General features: G+C 42.6%; 1 protein-coding gene across 1 annotated transcript; it reads right to left on the minus strand.

The window, feature by feature from the left end:
- Positions 1-699: 699 nt before the first annotated feature.
- LOC110508212 (rab effector MyRIP) lies at positions 700-19,418 on the minus strand (the record flags this gene model as incomplete). The annotated part of the gene is made up of 11 exons (XM_090225633.1): positions 700-1,506; positions 2,159-2,219; positions 2,391-2,486; positions 6,598-6,906; positions 8,158-8,457; positions 10,645-10,982; positions 11,260-11,341; positions 11,773-11,916; positions 11,979-12,059; positions 12,478-12,575; positions 19,220-19,418. Coding segments are annotated over 11 exons (1,722 nt in total), but the record flags the coding sequence as incomplete, so codon positions are not given.
- Between the last annotated feature and the right edge of the window lie 912 nt (positions 19,419-20,330).

Raw genomic sequence — 20,330 nt, forward strand, 5'->3', positions numbered from 1 at the left:
GGAAAACAAAGGCAAGAGCACCGTTTGGGTGAAACAAGTGGATGTTAGAAGATGCTCCTGGAAGCACTCATTGGAACATAAAGGTTGTGTTTAGAGAGTCAGCCCAATTCTGATATATTTTCCACTAATTGGTCTTTTGACCAATCAAATCAGATCATTTCACATCAAATATTTTTCAGCGCTGATCTGATTGGTCGATTGACCAATTTAGTGAGAATTTTTTTTATTAGAATTGGGTTGCCTGTCTAAATGCAGCCAACAAAATATCGAAGTCTGTTTCCATAAAGATGGCCTTTACTTCTCTAGTAAGAAGTCCTGGGAAGATTTCAATTACATACTCCTTGTGTCCTCTCTCCTCATCTCCTTCTCAAAAACCCATTGGAGAGGTGGGAGAGAGGACGCGAGGAGTATGCAATTGAGATCTTCCTCCTGTGTTCAGGTCCCAGGCTCCATCAGGACAGGAGGAATGTCAGACACTGGTGCCACTTCCTCGGCTCAAAAACCCAAACAAACTTATTTTTTCAACTCCTTAAACTGTAAGGTTAGGCAAGCTCTGTGTGTGGATGAATCTCAAGATTGATTACTTCAAGGCTTTAGTTCATGACTTTGTTCATACAATTGTAATAGCGGAGGACATCTACAGGTAGCCTACACAGAGAAACATCTATCTGTAGGAGCACAATGATAAGCCAAAAGTAATACCATTTTTATTTTATTGGACATAATTTACAATATAAATTCATACATCAGATGCACAAGGTTCCAAAGAACTAACAACCATATGAGACTTTCTGTCTACCTGAAAGTATAATAGTCTACATGACCAATATTCAACAGATAATGAATACAGTATAAGACAAATCACTGCTGATTGTTTTATTGAAATTAGGAATGTTATTTTGCACGTACTACAATAAGTCTATTTTATGTAATGATTGTTCCCACACCAATGATAGACCAGTGTCTTTTATAAATATTTATCAAATAGGTTAACTGTTAAAAACATGTTAAAACAAGCAGTAGTATAAATCATATCTTGCCTTTCAGACAATAGCCACACATCTGTTAGAGTTACATCTCCATCGTCATAACAACATTCTCATTCAGCTATATAAACATGGCTCTGGTCACCGATTGGTTGGAAGGTCTAACAACAAAGAGATGATTGACATTTCACTCAACAGCATATTTAAGAAAAATATTCTATAAAAACTGCTTTGTTTCCTAACTTAATCCATTTCTTCTTTGTTTTTACATCAAATGTACATAAAGTATGCAGCTACTATCTCTCATTATTAAGAATTGTACAACTCTTGTCTTTATCCACAGTGCCAGAAGTAGTGGTAAAACTGTTAGTCTGTACTCTGTAGTGTCTTGGTGGCAGGGTAGCAACCCTCTTACTGGACACTGATGGTACCGTGGACAAGGGGCTCAAGGCACTGGTGTGGGGGGGAGTCAAGGGGTCATGGCAGTGGTCAACATGCCCGGTCAGTTAGGTTTCTTTATCTGAGAAGAGATAAGGCATGTGGGTCAAAATACAGAACAACATGGGACCACACACTCTATTGAATACAATAACTAATGTGATTCTAGTAAATGTGTGACTATCTTGCCAAAATAATGGAAAAACTTGAATGAATGAGGGATACAAAGTATATTGAAAGCAGTTGCTTCCACACAGCTGTGGTTCCTGAGTTAATTAAGCTATTGATATCCTATCATGCTTAGGGTCATGTATAAAAATGCTGGGCAGGCCATTATTTGGCTATCATGGCTATGCCCCCATAGGATGACAATGCCCCCATCCACAGGGCACGAGTGGTCACTGAATAGTTTGATGAGCATGTAAGCCATATCCCATGGTCATCTCAGTCACCAGATCTCAACCCAATTGAACACTTATGTGAGATTCTGGAGCGGCCCGTGACAGCATTTTCCACCACCATCAACAAAACACCAAATAATGGAATTTCTCATGGAAGAATGGTGGTCGTATCCCAACAATAGAGTTCCAGACACTTGTGGAATCTATGCCAAGGTGCACTGAAGCTGTTCTGGTTTGTGGTGGCCCAACGACATACTAAGACACTTTATGTTGGTGTTTCCTTTATTTTGGCAGTTACCTATACATGGCATATATGACATATGTATATCTAACCCTTCAAGGGTGGAGCAGGTAGCCGCCTCCTCGTTTGCCGTGAAGAGTCCAATGTTTGTGGCTGCAGAGAGTCATGTGACACTTAATTAGTTTGTTAGAAAATCACAAGGTATGTGTTTGTTAAACGCTGGTAGTGAGTATAAGTGGGGACCAGGAGTTTTTCCTGACCCCAAACTGCTGACCAGGAAAACCTCCTGGTCTTAGTCCTACGTGGCTTGGTCCGGTCCAGTACCTTAGGCTGTTCTTGGAGCATAAAGAAGCGGTTCTGCGGGACCACATTGAGACCTGCGATCTTCAGAGCTGCGATCCTGTCTGCGATTTCCGACACCTACAACAAAGTAGAAATATTCATATTATCTGACTCAGATAAACTTAAAAGGACTTAAGAAGCACAATTGAATGTGTACGTTTTTATGTCAATCATAAGGACCCCTTTCTAATTCTTTCTTTCAAACATTGTATTTTATATTTTTCGCTGTGTGGCAATCACCAACATTCAAACACATACAATTTTCTAATTCTAATTTCACCATACCCAAAGTCAAAACCCTGTAACGGTCGTCGTCGTCTGATGAGGAAGAATCGGACCAAAGCGCAGCGTGGTAAGTGTTCATGACTTGTATTAAAACTGAACACTAGAACAAAATAACAAAGTGCAAACTGAAACAGTCCTGTCAGGTGCAGAACACTAAACAGAAAACAACTACCCACAAAACATAGGTGGGAAAAAGCTACCTAAGTATGGTTCCCAATCAGAGACAACAATAGACAGCTGTCCCTGATTGAGAACCATACCTGGTCAAAACAAAGAAATATAAAACATAGAAAAAAGAACATAGAATGCCCACCCCAAATCACACCCTGACCAAACCAAAATAGAGACATAAAAAGCTCTCTAAGGTCAGGGCGTGACAATTCCAGGTAAAATCACCCGCTTTCTCAATTTTTTCAAAGCAAAAGACAGAGTCTGAAATGCCACAATGGGCTCAGGTCAAAAGTCTTGCACTCTTATACGAAAAAAATAAACACATTTCAATATATTTAACTTTATGTAAAATGTATTTCAAATACATGTACTGTACACACATATAATACCGGACAATTCCAGAAATGCATGGCTGTGACATGTAGTTTGCAGGGTGGCCAAAGTGGTTCCTAATTCGGCATATGACGTAGTTTGGCCCTTCAGAGGATTCTTAAATTGCTCTTTATGTATTTATCAATATAGATACATTTTTGGGGGAAACCAACCCAAAACTTTGGCAGTAATATAATTTAAATTGTTATGGTGGGTAAGAAAAAAAAGATATACAGTATATCGATTTCACCTCATTTTTACAATCTGTCATTAAGAGCACATGTTCAATAAAAAACAAACATTTTCCCATCGCAAGAAGTTATTAATAAAAAAATACAAAATTACTATAGTAAGTGTCACTCTGCCTCCACCCCAATGGACATTTATTTATTCACTGCTACAGTTGTTATGATGTACAGTACCAGTCAGAAGTTTGGACACACCAACTCATTCAAGGGTTTGTCTTTATTTTTACTATATTCAACATTGTAAAATTGTAGTGAAGACAACAAAACTATGAAATAACACATATGGCACATATTGTACTGTAGTAACCATTAAAAGTGTTAATCAAGAGTTTGAATAATCTCAAATATAAAATATATTTTGATTTGTTTAACACTTTTTTCAAATCTGATCATTGCTAGACAACCATTTTCAGGTCTTGCCATCAATTTTCAAGTAGATTTACATCAAAACTGTCCTTGGCCATTTAGGAACATTCACTGTCATCTTGTTGATAAGGAACTGGATAATATGTGTGAAATGCTTGATAATGTGTGTGATATCAACAGAGAAGTATATTTTCTGGGTGATTTAAATATTGACTGGCTTTCATCAAGCTGCCCACTCAGGAAAAAACTTCAAACTGTAACCAGTGCCTGCAACCTGGATCAGGTTGTCAGTCAACCTACCAGGGTAGTTACAAACAGCATAGGAATTAAATCATCAACATGTATTGATCACATCTTTACTAATGCTGCAGATAATAGCTTTAAAGCAGTATCCAAATCCATAGGATGTAGTGATCACAATATAGTAGCCATATCTAAGTTCCAAAGGCAGGGCCTAATATAGTGTATAAGAGGTCATACAATACATTTTTAGTGATTCTTATGTTGAGGATGTAAATAATATTTGCTGGGCTGTGGTGTGTAATGAGGAGCAACACAACTCTGCACTTGACATATTCATGAAATTGCTTATTCCAGATACTAATAAGCATTCACCCATTAAAAAAATGACTGTAAAAATGGTTAAATCCCATTGGATTGATGAGGAATTTTAAAAAATGGCATGGTTGAGAGGGATGAGGAAAAAGGAATGGCAAAAAGTCTGGCTGCACAACCGATTGTCAAACGTACTGCATATTGAGAAATCATGTGACTAAACTAAATAAAAAGGGAAAAAAACTATACTATGAAACACAAATAAATGATATAATAAATTATAGTAAAAAGCTTTAGAGCACCTTAAATTACTTTTGGAAAAAAGGCAAACTCAGCTCCATCCTTTATTGAATTCATTGAATCATTCATTGAATCAGATGCCTCATTCATCTGATACTGCCAACTATTTAAATTATTTTTTATTGGCAAGATTAGCAAATTTAGGCATGACATGACAGCAACAAACGCTGACACTTCACATCCCAGTATATCTGACCAAATTATGAAAAACAAGCATTGACCTTTTGAATTCCATAAAGTGAGTGTGGAAGAGGTGAAACAATTATTGTTGTCTATCAACAATGACAAGCCACGAGGTCTGACAACCTGGATGGAAAATGACTGAGGATAATAGCAGATGATATTGCCACTCCTATTTGCCATTTCCTCAATTTAAACCTTTTAGAAAGTGCGTGTGCCCTCAGGCCTGGAGGGAAGCAAAAGTCATTCCGCCACCCAAGAATAGTAAATCCCCCTTTCCTGGCTCATATACCCGACCAATCAGCCTGTTACCAACCTTTAGTAAACTTCTGGAAAGAATGGTGTTTGACCAGATACAATGCTATTTTACAGTAAACAAATTGACAACCGACTTTCAGCACGCTTTATAGGGAAGGACATTCCACAAGCACGGCACTTACACAAATGACTGATGATTGGCTGTTAAGGGAATTTTTATCAACATGACTAATTATGTATACATTTCAATCAGGACTGACTAATCAGAATACTATTATGTTACTGTATATGTACTAATCCGAATACTATTATGTTACTGTATATGCATGAGTTTTCTTTCTTGATCCCAGTACTGAATATAATGTGTGTGAATGTCGTCAAGAGGTAGAACAATGACTGTCTGTTCCTTGGTAGGAATGAATTAACGATATCTTCAGACTGGCTAGAATGCTTATCTACACGTGAAGGTCTTGGCTCGTAAATTATATTAAATTGGTAGGGAGACGGATGTGGGAAGGCTTGAGATACAGCTTTTGTACTGGAACGGAGATGGCACGGGTTGGTGCTGAAACTAATGACGTCATTTTCAGTTTATAACCTGTGGTAACCTGTATCGTGTTCAGTACTCTCGTGAATAAACTCTGCTGTTTGACTTTAAGACTGGGCTCTGTCCATTACTATAGAATAAGGGTCTTACAAATCCTTATGAATTGACAGAGTGTTTCATTTTAATTGGGTATTAAAACATAGAGCTATTTAATTCCTTTAACATTGGCAGAGAAATTGATGATACAAAGATTGTGGGGGCTGGTTTGTTAGACTTCAGTGCGGCTTTTGACATAATCGATCATAGTCTGCTGCTGGAATTGTGGATAAAGAGTTGCCTGTCTAACAGAACACCCTCTGCCTCTCCAACATAATCCAGGTAGAATCAGGAATTCCCCAGGGCAGCTGTTTAGGCCCTTTACTGTTCTCAATCTTTACTAATGACACACCACTGGCTTTGAGTCTATGTATGTGGATGACTCAACACTATACACGTCAGCTACTACAGCGACTGAAATGACTGCAACATTTAACAAAGAGCTGCAGTTAGTAAAAAGCATTGTATTTGGGACAAATCATTCACTAAACCCTACACCTCAACTAAATATTGTAATTAATATTGTGGAAATTGATGTCCACAAACTTTTAGTCATGTAGTGTATTTAGGCTTGTCATGACAAAGGGGTTGAATACTTACTGACCCAAGACATTTCAGCTTTTCATTTTTAATACATTTGTAAAAAAAAATTGAAATACATTCCAATTTGACATTATGGGGTATTTTGTTTAGGCCAGGCCAATCTCAATTTGATCCATTTTAAATTCTGTCTGTAACACAACAAAATGTTGTGAATACTATCTGAATGCGCCGTATGAGACACAGAGGAAATCCAGACTTGAACACAAACCTGGAGGTCAGACTGCTGCACCTGGGCGGAAGCCGTTGCCACCTGCTCCTCCAGGTAGGACAGCTCCAGGTCTGACGTGGCACCGCCGATGGCCCGGGCACAGTCCTCCAGGTCGCCAAGCTCCGCCTCCAAACCGTAAGCCGTGCCCGCCACCACGTACACCTGGTGGGCACAGTTCAGTTTGCACAGACAGACTGTGGTCATTTCAGTTGTATAACATGAACAAAGGTTAGCATCACACACTATTCTTAAACCCACAATGAACGTAAGATACAGTGCCTTCGGAAAGTATTCAGACCCCTTGACTTTTTCCACATTTTGTTACGTTACAGCCTTATTCTAAAATGGATTAATTTTTTTTCCCTCATCAATCTACACACAATACCCCATAATGACAAAGTGAAGACAGGTTTTAAAAAACAGAAATACCTTATTTACATAAGAATTCAGACCCTTTGCTATGAGACTCGAAATTGAGCTCAGGTGCATCCTGTTTCCATTGATCGTCGTTGAGATGTTTCCACAACTTGATTGGAGTCCACCTGTGGTAAATTCAATTGATTGAACACGATTTGGAAAGGCACACACCTGTCTATTTAAGGTCCCACAGTTGACAATGCATATCAGAGCAAAAACCAAGCCATGAGGTTGAAGAAATTGTCCGTTGGCACAGATCTGCAAAGTGTACGAAAAAAATGTTTTGCAGCATTGAAGGTTCCCAAGAACACAATGGCCTCCATCATTTATTTATGTGTATTTTTTAACCACCTTTAAATACTGCAAAAAATGTTTTGGTACCCTTCCCAAGATCTGTGCCTCGACACAATCCTGTTGTGATACAGCAAGGGATCGAACCCCGCTCTGTAGTGACGCCTCTAGTACTGCGATGCAGTGCCTTGGACCGCTGCGCAACTCAGGAGACCCCAGCCTCCATCATTCTTAATTGGAAGAAGTTTGGAATCACCAAGACTCTTCTTAGAGCTGGCCGCCTGGCCAAACTGAGCAATCGGGGGAGAAGGGCCTTGGTCAGGGAGGTGACAAAGAAACCAATGATCACTCTAACAGAGCTCCAGAGTTCCTCTGTGGAGATGGGAGAACCTTCCTCAGGACCTCAGACTGGGGCAACGGTTCCCCTTACAACAGGACAAAGACCCTAAGCACACAGCCAAGACAATGTAGGAGTGGCTTTGGGACAAGTCTCTGAATGTCTTTGAGTGGCCCAGCTAGAGCCCCGACTTGAACCCGATCGAACATCTCTGGAGAGACATGAAAATAGTTGTGCAGCGACGCTCCCCATCCAACCTGACAGAGCTTGAGAGGATCTGCAGAGAAAAATGGGAGAAACTCCCCAAATACAGGTGTGCCAAGCTTGTAGCGTCATACCCAAGAAGATTCAAGGCTGTAATCGCCGCCAACGGTGCTTCAACAAAGTGCTGAGTAAAGGGTCAGAATTTATTTTTTCTCAGTTGTGTATTTTTGTAAAAAAATTTAAACAACAACTTGTTTTTGGTTTGTCATTATGGGATATTGTGTGTACTAGATTGATGAGGGTGAAAACTATTTAATCAATTTTAGAACAAAGCTGGGGGGTCTGAATACTTTCCGAATGCATTGTATGTTGAAAGAAGGAACGAACAGACAGACAGACAGACAGACAGACAGACAGACAGACAGACAGACAGACAGACAGACAGTGTCCTCCAGTCTGCTGAGTTGTTTGTCCAGCCTCTTTGTGTCAGTGTTGGGGGACAGTGAGGGGATGCAGTCATCCCCCTCCACCCCCTGGAGTCGGTCTTCTGTTGCATTTAACACCTTCAGCACCTCAGTGGTGATACTGTGCAGTGACACCTCCGAGTACCTCTACACACACACACACACACACACACACACACACACACACACACACACACACACACACACACACACACACACACACACACACACACACACACACAAACACACACACACACAATGGTTTGGATTAACACCATTTTTAGGCAATCCCCAAAAGCCTTCTGTTTATGTGTGTAACACATCCATTAATGTGAGAATAACAGTTTTAAACGAGCAGAGAAAAGCCAAAGAACAAAGAGAAATAAATAGGGTTTGATTGATTGGTTGATTAATTGGATTCATAGCGCTATCCCAGTTGCTCTTGGGAAAGGTCAAGATATCAGTTAGTTTGTGATGTCACCTGCTGTAGCAAAGCAGAAAGGAACTGGAGTGTGTTTTCTAGGCCCTTGTCATTAGGACTATCCTAACATGAAGCAATGGAACAAGGAAGGACAGGGGAAGAGAAAGGAAAAGACAAGTTAGGGAAAGTAAAAGGGTCTAGAGTAGCAAGCACATAGTGTTACAGCTGTTAGTTGCTTTCAGGTTAGAAATGTCAGAAGAAATACATAGCCACATACTGTGTCTCTAGAGGTAAAGCTACAGTAGGTCCTTTGTTTCTTACATTCAGTATCTCCTCCTGAACACAGGGGAAACCCTTTCTCCAGGTTTGACTCCTGTCTTATGCAAAGTGCCAAACCTGCCTGATAGCTGTTCTAGCATTAGCATCGTATTCATTAGATATTAATCTAACTCTTCCTTTAACTATTTTTCTCCAAATTGTATGTTATTATTTTCCTCTCCTCTCTCTTCTCTTTCTAGGTCCATCACCATTTCTCCATCCATCTCTACCTCCATTCCACCCAGTGTGTTCACTAGGCTGCAAGTGATGTTATCACATAACACCTTCTTCCACAGTGTCCACACTTTCTGTTCTTTCTCGCTCTTGTCCTCCCACCCCAACTTCCACCTTTATCTCTGCTTCCCCTAGCCTCTTTCCTTCCTTCCCTCCTTCAAACATCATCTCCATCATCCTCTGTACCGTCGTTTCCCTCTTTCTCTTCCTCTTTCTCTACCTTTGTGTCTGTCTCTTCGTGTTGCAGCTCTCCCTCTTTCTCACTCTCATCCTCAAAGTCAAACAGTCTCACGTCTAGTTTGGTGATTCTATCGCGCCTCTTCTCGTTCATCATCCTCCCCTCCACCACCATCATCACTCCCAGGTGCCAGGGCTTCTCCTTCTCCACCTGTCCCCTCCTCCATCTCTCCCCGTCTTTCTCCATGCCACTTTCCCCCCATTTCTCCACATCTCTCTCCGACCAACTCTGTCACTCTCTCTGATAACTTAATTATGTCTCCTACACTCCTCTCTGCTCTCTCCTCCTCTTGTTAGACGAGAATTGTGAGGCGCTAACTAGACTGGCCAGGTTTCTCAACTTGGAGATCAGTTCCTCCCCCTTCATCTCCCACAGAGCCTCCTCGACTATCTCTTACCTCTCTTCTCCTCCTTCTCTCTCCTCCCTCTCTTTCTCCATCTCTCCACCATCAAAACCCGCTCTATCCAGATCATCCTCTGTGGATGAAGACTGTGTGGCATCGACTTGTTTAGCCAGTCTACACAGTTTGAATGTCAGCTCTTCCTTCTCTCCCTCCATCTCTCTTTCTCTCTTCTCCTCCATCTCTCCATCGCTGAGACCCACTTGGTCAAGCTCGTCCTCTGTTGATGACAACTGTGTGAATTGGCTAGCCAGCATATGCATCTTGCTGGTCAGCTCCTCTCCTCCTTCTCCCTCCCTCTCTTCAGCTCTCTCCTCCATCCTCTCTTCCTCCCATTCCTCCACCCCCTACACACTCTGCCTAACTCATCTTCAGTGGATGAGAACTCTGTGCCTCTGACCTGACTAGCCAGATTGATAAGTGTTGACTCTCCTCCTCCAAATCCCTCCCTCTCCTTTGTCTTCTTCTCCTCTTTATTTTCTTCCACTCTTCCATCTCCACCTCCATATGCCATAACCTCTCTTCCTCCCTCCATCTCCACATGCCATAACCTCTCTTCCTCCCTCCATCTCCACCTCCATATGCCATAACCTCTCTTCCTCCCTCCATCTCCACCTCCATATGCCATAACCTCTCTTCCTCCCGATCTCTTTCTCTCTTCAGGGAGGCGAGATGAAGCTTCTGGAGCTTCGACCCTTGACCCCCAACCTGACCTTCTCCTACCTCAGACTCAAAGTTGAGGGTGTTCGTGCTGGCGTGATGGCCCAGCGAGGGTAATGGGATGCTGGGTTGCTGGCCAGCAGAGGCCTGGGAGTCTGGAGCCTCTGACCCCTGGTTGTTGTTGGAGGTCATCTTCCTGCGTATCTCCAGCAGGGCAGCGTCCCAGGCCCCCTCGGCGTCGCAAGAGCCCATTTCGTTGCAGGCGGATATCACAACGAATTCCCACTCCAGGACACTGAATACCAGCGACTTCCACTTGGTCAGCAGGCTGGGCCGAGAGAGCTGGGTGCTCTGCAAGGCGATCCAGTTCCCGTCAGGGCTCTTCAGCACTGAGGACGCACCTCACACACACGAGGGTAGACAGATACCACACACACAGAATTGTGTGGAATTCACCACAGACAGACATGTAAACACACACACCACACACACACACACACACACACACACACACACACACACACACACACACAAAGGAGGAAGCCTTTAGCCACCAGTCTCTAGCTAGAGTACATCACCAACAGGAACTCTAAAACTTACTACATAAGGTGTGTGTACTAAAGACATTTTGTAAAGATGTGTGTGAATAGTAAATTGCAGTGGCCAGCAGGCTCTTACTGGAGTTGTCCAGGCGGTCAATACTCTTCCAGCTGGCCAACCCTGCCGCTCCTCCCTCCTCCTTCAGCCCCTGCTGAGAGTCCTGGGAAACCCAGAAGCACTGCATCACAACGTTATCATCCAGAAGGGAGGCAGAGCGAGACCGCCGAGGTAAATACACACACTTAAATATGGGTAAAGAGAGGTAATGATAACCAACCAAGTCACACTCCATATACTGTATTATGTTCTGGTCTTATGTGACAGACTGGGCTATTAAACGTGTTAGCCTGCTAAGCTAAAGCCTGGTCATCAGTCAACACAAGTCTTCATGTTGGCCAAACCATAGTCTCGAGTTACCATGTCTCGTTTATCACTCTGCTTTCTGAACGAACATGAAGAAGCCTGGCTATCGAAGTTCGGCCACCTGGGTTATCTGAGCACCACAATACTGTGTTAGCCCTCTGAACTGAAGCCTAGGCAAGGTTACTAATCACATAAGCGTAGTTCCCTGAACCACCTTACGCTCCATACCTTGGCGTGGACTGATGTGGTGATCTGGGGCTGGGAGCTGGGGCAGCTTGAAGCCAAAGGCTTTTCACCACTGTGGTTGCCTGGGGGCCAGTCCAGGTCACAGTTTGGCTTCATCTCAACCAGGTTCTTCCTCCGCCGGATGATCTAGGATGGAATTGAGTTGAGTTGAGTTTAATTGAATTGAAATTAAATTAAATGGTACTTACTGTCTGTACGATGGTTGTGGCCAGCTCCTCAATCAGCTCCTCCCTATGGTCCCGCAAATACCTGGCTTCACTCTGCATATCCTGGAGAGAACAACAGCGAAGTCAGATAGACAGTCAATAAATATAAAATAATAAGATCCTGTAAACTTTTTAAAAGTGGTTTTGGATATGCAAGGTTTTACAGATTAAAGGAGTAATTAGGTGCAGAAGATGACTGTGTCGCTGCTCGTCTAGTCTGTTACAAGAGGTTGCAGTACTACTGCATGCTAAAATATCTCAATGAACAATAACATAGAAGTGGGTTTCTTTAATTAGGGCAGTACAAAGTAAATGGAATTGTAAATGAATGATCTGCACATTTAATCTGCATTTCAGCAAACTAGAAGGAATACAAAGATTGTACTACAAATTGGAATCAATCTTCAGCAGTCTTACTTTCTCCCTGTCACCTCTGAGTCATATGAGTGACAGACAGACTGACCGCCGCAGAATATGTTACCTGATTGTCGGTGTATCCCTCTGCCTTGTAGATGGCCTCGTTGATGGCCTCCTCTGCCACCCTCAGTGCCACTGTCAGGGTCTTTGCCATGCTGTACTCTGAAAAGGGAAAGGGGGTATAATAGAAATTAAGCTTACATTTATCATTAACTGTAATTGCGTTAGCTACACAGAGTATACCAAACATTAGGAACACCCCCCGCCCAGCCTCAATTTGTCGGGGCATTGACTCATCCTCTGAATGGCACACATACACAATCCATGTCTCAATTGTCTCAAGGCTTAAAAGTTCTTCTTTAACCTGTCTCCTCCCCTTCATCTACACTGATTGAAGTGGATTTAACAAGTGACATCAATAAGGGATTGTAGCTTTCACCTGGATTCACCTGGTCAGTCTATGTCATGGAAAGAGCAGGTGTTCCTAATGTTTTGTACACTCAGTGTATGTTCTAACATTCCCTCCATCTTGTGCCAAAAGCTGTTATTTTTAAGTCGTGGTTCCAATAGTTCGTATTTTTTTCTAAGAGATTGTCAGTTGGATAGAGGTTTTATATATCTTACCTATCATATGAATATCCTGTCCTATCATAAATAGGATTTCCTCAACATTGCCCTGATGTCCAAAAGATTTCTGATCTACATTTTGTGACATAAACCTTTTAAGATGCATGTATTTGAAAATGTCTACATTGGTCAGCCCAAACAGACCAACAAAAAACGATCTGCTCCTTCAATAAAGACATTACTTGAAGTAAGAGGAGATTAGGAATGTAGGAATGATTAGGAATGTAGAGTATAAACTGTATAATAATTACTGTATAATTATTTAACTACAGGTACCGTGGATGTGAAAAAAATAGCTGTATGTAGCGGTAGAAGAATTGTTGTCCTTTAATTTACTCAAATTTGTGTTGGGATGGTAGGGTATATAGAAAAAAAACATTAAATACCTAACTCTACATTCACTATGTCGGAAAAAAGTATTTGTCGCTACAGACGCTGCCCTCATTCCCGATGCTCTCCTCTACGTGCTTCCCTCTTCACAGAGACACGACACACAGGACAGGCATGGGTCATGTTCAGCAGGCCACAATGTAGCAAAACAGTTTGAAAGAGGAAAATAAAATGGGTGTTTCGTATTGAACAACTTCAGGTAAGACATCATCTGTTTCATATCTCTTTCTCCAGTTTTGTGCCCACTGAGCACATGCAGAGCATTCAAACACACAGAAACACTTCAAAAACCTCAATAATGGTTGAAAGAATTTTGAGCATGACAGTGAAAAAATACTCTCATTACATGAGCACACATTGCTTGATTAAACAATGATACTGTAGCCTCAGAGTAATTGCAGTTGAATTAGGGGTTTGCCTGAGCAGGGGTATTTTCTGTACCTAGTCATAGATTCTCAGTCTTCTTTGAGCTCTATTCAGGTCCTCGAGATATGCACACAATGCTGTGGTTATTTATTGTTATATAACTGCCTTACTGGGTCTTGTGTCAGGCCTTATCAGCCTTATCCCTGTGCTGTGCAGGTCCAGTGTATAAATAGTTCAGATTGGGGAACAGTAGCGTAATCTATAGTCCTTTTTAAAGGGAAGGTGGTTGAGGGACATGAACTAGATTTGAGAACAAATTAGCGACTCTATTGCTAACTGGCTGTGTCCACACACCATGCACACACACTCTTTCCTCCACCTCTCTCCCCTCCTCCTCTCTCTCACCCTCTCCTGCAGGTCACAGAGGAGGACTGAAGGCACTACAATCCAGACAGTAGTGCAGCAGCAGCAGTCTGTTATCTACAGTGCAGCTCTTCCTCCATTCTTAATGCTGCCTGGCATGACTCAATCAGCAGCCTCCAGCCTGCTTCCCCAGGCTCTCTGTGTGCTCTGCAGAGGTAGTTTGACAGATTTCAGCACACTCACGTGATGAGTAACCTTGCTTAAGGCCCTAATGCCTAGGCTTTAGCTCAGTGGACTAACAAAGTATTGTCGTGACACACAGATGCACCGGGTTCCAAGCCAGTCAGTCGCACTCGCTATGCTTCAATCAAATCCTATGGCCTAACCAGGCACCAGCAATAGCCTCTTTGTACTGCCAGAAAGCACATTTTGGATGACTTAACTTTGAACTTCGAGCTGACATTCATTGTTGTTTAATGCTACCAATTGGCTATGCAGAACTATGCTACCATTCTCCTTCTTGTGGTATTTGGAGAAGTCCCCGAGCATATTGAGTCACTAGCCTATGGCTCTGTGTGCTATGGCTCTGTGTGCTACGGCTCTGTGTGCTACGGCTCTGTGTGCTACGGCTCTGTGTGCTACGGCTCTGTGTGCTACGGCTCTGTGTCCTACGGCTCTGTGTCCTACGGCTCTGTGTGCTACGGCTCTGTGTGCTACGGCTCTGTGTGCTACGGCTCTGTGTGCTACGGCTCTGTGTGCTACGGCTCTGTGTGCTACGGCTCTGTGTGCTACGGCTCTGTGTGCTATGGCTCTGTGTGCTACGGCTCTGTGTGCTACGGCTTTGTGTGCTACGGCTCTGTGTGCTACGGCTCTGTGTGCTACGGCTCTGTGTGCTACGGCTTGGAAATGACTACCTAGAAATAACAACATTCTGCTCTAGCACGTCAAACATGGTAGAGCATCCTCCTCTCATCTGGTAAATCAGGTCCAGCGAGAGAGAGAGAGACAGAGAGAGACAGACAGAGCGAGAGACAGAGAGACAGGGAGAGAGAGCGAGAGAGAGACAGGGAGAGAGAGAGAGACAGAGAGACAGAGAGATGACCCCTGCTACTGCAAATAGCTCCTGGCCAAAACAGCCCTGACGGTCCTCTCCCTGAAGGTTCTGGATGTTAGGAGGCTTTATGAATATGGTAGAAGGCATTATTACACATGCACAATGTTGTCAAGCACATACACTAATAATAGCATATATCGGATGCATTCACGTAGCCTTCCTACCTACACACGCATACACTCTGAGAAAAAAGGTGCTGTCTAAAACCTTAAACGGTTATTCAGCTGTCCCCATGGGAGAACCCTTTGAAAAACCCTTTTTGGTTCCAGGTAGAATCCTTTTGGGTTCCATGTAAAAACCCTTTCAACCGAGGGTTCTACAAGAAACCCAAAATAGTTCTACCTTAAACCAAAAAGGATTCTACCTGGAACCAAAAAGGGTTTTTCAAAGGGTTCTCCTATGGCGACAACCAAATAACCCCTTTGGAACCCTTTTTTCTAAGAGTGTACATTAGAGCTGTTTGGTAGGGGGACCTCGGTTTGGTCTGCACTGTGAACCCGAATAAATACATTAAAATAAAACACTAGGCCTATAGGCTATGCTGCGTTGTATGCCATTGTCTCCTGAGTAAATCTGAGCTGGAAAAAAAAACATTCTAGGCTATCCCGTTAAAACAACGTTGTAATCAAAATTCCAATCTTAAAACACTGTAATAATGGGTATGGGACAAATGCTCATACACTGAAACTAAATGGGTCCTTGTTATGAATTTTATGAATAATGGCTAAACAATGTATACATTTAACTATAACTTTAACTAATTGAATTCTACCCTGTTTTACTATATCTGATTTATAATGTGTGTGTGTGTCTAAAGTAAGCAAAGAGGGTCATTAACCTATGTTTGAACCAACTCAACTATAACTCTGTGGCGATCAAATAAGACAGCGAGAGCCCCTCCAGGTTTTTCCGTATCTGGAACTGTCTGCTAAGTGGTAATAAACTATGGTGAGACTTCAGGAGATAATCCAGATATATTGTGTGTCATGTATGTGCGCTAGTAAGTTGGATTTAACTTTTGAACCTGCTTTGTCCTGGTCGAGAGGGGGAGATACCTTTTATAACCTATGACATCATATGTGAAATAGAAGCTGTTGTACATGGTTCTATGAGCAGCGCGCTCCGAGAATAAATACTATTGCCTAATTTTGATAGACTGGTCTCTGTCTATTTCATGCAAATAAGGATCTTACAAATTCTTAGAAACAGACAGAATAATTTTAATTGAATTGGTTAATGAACACATATAGGAATTGTTAAATTCCTTTGACAGTCCTATATGTACTTTTCCAGTCAAAACCTTCTCAATCCTCAGCAGCACTGATAAGCTTTAACGTCTTTGACCCTCTTTCCTACTGATCAACCTTTTGGCCTCATCTATGGACATAGATATTGGGACCCCATTGACGACTCCCCTCAATCCAGCATAAGCACCAGAGACATGACTTTTCATCTTCTTCCCATTATGCTTTTCCATTAGCAGAATCTTCCCTTGCTGGGCCTGGCTACCACACAATATTAGCAATCTACCATTTCCAATGAACCAGGCTAGTTTGACTTCAGCTATCTCTTTCTCTATGGCATTGGTTAATTGGATAGAGCGTAAATGAGGCCCTGTGGTCTCATCAAACACCATCACAACTTTCCACTCTGACACAATGTTAGTCTTGCTTCCTACCTTGGCCCTCTTCATGCTTTCTGTACTAGACACTCTACTGCTTTCAGTATCATGCTCTCTCTTGCTCTTATGTCTTTCCACTGCCGACCATTCAGATCCTTGACCCTCATCCTCCTGATCCACATCATCAGAACTGACACCCATATTGTTGGCATTCCAGCAAAGACGTTGCTTCTACAACTTTTTCTCCATTTCCTCCACGTCGGCCGCACTACTCTCCACCATTTCCAAATATCCGCTATACGTTCCTGCAAACCGTCCCGACTACCTGCTTCCTCTTCTGTCTCTGGTCAAGACTCTTCAACATTCAGCCAGCCGTCCTCTCCCTCGCGCGTTATCAGCTCTGGTAAATAAAGTAGCCCCCCCCCTGGATCCGACCATGTCTATACGGAACTGGTTGTCCTCTGGTCCGTTCGGAATGGGTCTCTATATTGACAAATGTATTTCTGCATATTTGTCCGGGTGGGAAAGCCCCAGGTCAATTTCGGAACGGGTCCAACTTTTTAGACCTCTACATGAGAGGCCCAATACCACAATACTTACCGAACCTAGAGTACATGTTCAAACACCCATACATATACAGTATGCATACACACTGTGGAACGGCCCTAAAGTACAGTACAGTACAGTACATACAGACAGACAATCGCGTAGTTAGACTAACAGACAGACAGACAATCGGGTAGACAGACAGACAGACAGACAGACAGACAGACAGACAGACAGATAACAGTGAGAATAGAGAGAATAGAGAAAGACAGACAGAACAGACAGAAAACAGAGAGAATAGAGAGAATAGAGAAAGAACAGAGAGAATAGAGAAAGGAGGACTGTTGAGATACCAGTTATACATAGTGTATGTAGCAGACCAGTGTTGACATACCATCTTATAAAATGTTTTTTCTTCAGTTACTTTAGTTGCGCTTGATTTCGATTACCCACAGTGGGTGGTGTTTGTACTTTTGGGAGTATTCTATTGGTTACATTGCGCCAGGTAAGCTATTTTGTGCACTCCACTAACAATGTGTAGCGTGTATGGCGGTCTTGAGTGTGTGTTACCACATCCTCTGAGTCAAGAGGTCCCTTGCCCTGAAGGCAAGGCACACACACACACACACACACATGTCCTCATCTCACCTTGTTGAACCTCTGCCAACTTATTGTGGGAGACCTCACTCTTCTGATTGCAAACATTAGTGGTGCGCGGGTCAGATATTTGTTCTCCCGCACCCACCTACCTGCAATTGCTAATAACCCATCCGCAACCACCCGACTATATGTGATAAAGTGAAAATCTGAGGCCCGCCCCCAACACTAACCTGTAAATATAGAACATGCGCTTTAGGTTACAGTCAAAGACAGCAGAACAATATTTTGACAGGGGGAGCAGATTTTTGGATAAGTTATAATTTCAGACATTATTGTAGGCTATTTGTTAGTCAACTTTCTCTTTTATATGTTGCCCTAGAAGACTAAATAAACCATTGCTCATCAGAATAATGTAATAGAACGCTAGAATGAATTATTCTGTCTAGTTGACAAACTAACATGATCCAAACATACCAAGACAGTCGTGAAGAGGGCATGACATGGGTCCTCAGATCCTCTAAAGGTTCTACAGCTGCACCATCGAGAGCATGGTTGCATCACTGCCTGGTATGGCAACAGCTCGACCTTCGACCGCAAGGCACTACAGATGTACGGCCCAGTACATCACTGGGGCCAAGCTTCCTGCCATCCAGGACCTCTATACCAGGCGGTGTCAGAGGAAGGCCCTAAAAATAGTTAAAGACTCCAGCCACTCTAGTCATAGACTGTTTTCTCTGCTACTGCACGGCAAGCGGTACCGGAGTGCCAAGTCTAGGTTCAAGAGGCTTTTAAACAGCTTCTACCCCCAAGCCATAAGACTCCTGAACATATAATCAAATGCCTACAAAGACTATTTGCACCCCCCCCCCAACCTCTTTTACACTGTTGCTACTCTCTGTTATTATCTATGCATAGTCACTTTAATAACTCTACCTACATGTACATATTACCTCAATTACCTCGACTAACCGGGGCTCCCGCACATTGACTCTTTACCAGTACCCCCTGTATATAGCCTCGCTATTGTTATTTTACTGCTGCTCTTTAATTATTTGTTACTTTTATTTGTTACTCATATTTTTTGGGGTGGTATTTTTATTTATTTAAACTGCATTGTTTTTTGGGGCTTGTAAGTAAGCACTCACCCCTGCAGACAGAAACACACCCCTCCACACTGACCTGCCCTTCCGGCACTCGGAACAGACCCAGGCTTTGTCTTTCTTGCTGTAGGAGCGGCAGGTCTTGCAGACGTTGTACTGGCAGTCCAGACACTGGCACATGGAGTCGACCAGGAAGGTGAAGGGAGAGCAGCAGCAGATGTAGCGATGTTGCCGGGAGAGCAGGGAGCAGCGACTGTCCTCCTTGTCCAGCTCCTGCTTCAGGTCACTGAGAGAGGATGAGAGAAAGCGAGGGAGGGTGGGGGGAGGGAGGATGGGAGGATGGGGGAGGGTGAGAGACGGGATGAGGTGAGAGAGAGAGGAGAGAGAGGATGAAAGAGAGAGAGGATGAGGGGTAAAGAGAGAGGTAGGGGGAAGAGAGGGGGAGAGAGGATGGGTGAGAGGGGGAGGATGGGAGAGATGCTGATCTCCTGCTAGTACACCCAGGCCATCTGGCTTATCTCACTAACAATACACCTACTTATGTACCCATGCAATACATGAACCACAGTTTTAGGAGGAAAATGCTTGTGTTCAAATCACATGTGTACACAGTAATGTTGAAAATCAGAACACTGTCAAACATGACAGAATAAGACAAAGAGTAGTTTCACTCATTCCAAACGTTCCATTTACATTTGACATCATCTGAATACTTTCCAAAGATTTGTATCCTCTCCCAAAAAATTACAACCTTTCATATATATACTGAATGCACAAAACATTACGAACACCTGCTCTATCCATGACATAGACTGACCAGTTGAATCCAGGTGAAAGCTATGATCCCTTATTGATGCCACTTGTCAAAACAAATCAAATTGTATTTGTCACATACACATGGTTAGCAGATGTTAATGCGAGTGTAGCGAAATGCTTGTGCTTCTAGTTCCGACCATGCAGTAATATCTAACAAGTAATCTAACCTAACAATTTCACAACAACTACCTTATACACACGTGTAAAGGAATGAATATGAATATGTACATATAAATATATGGATGAGCGATGGCCGAACGGCATAGGCAAGATGCAGTAGGTGGTATAGAGTACAGTATATACATATGAGATGAGTAATGTAGGGTATGTAAACATTATATTAAGTAGCATTGTTTAAAGTGGCTAGTGATACA

Source organism: Oncorhynchus mykiss, chromosome 28 (assembly GCF_057628025.1).
Source record: "Oncorhynchus mykiss isolate SJ-2025 chromosome 28, ASM5762802v1, whole genome shotgun sequence".
Classification (NCBI taxonomy): Eukaryota; Metazoa; Chordata; class Actinopteri; order Salmoniformes; family Salmonidae; genus Oncorhynchus; species Oncorhynchus mykiss.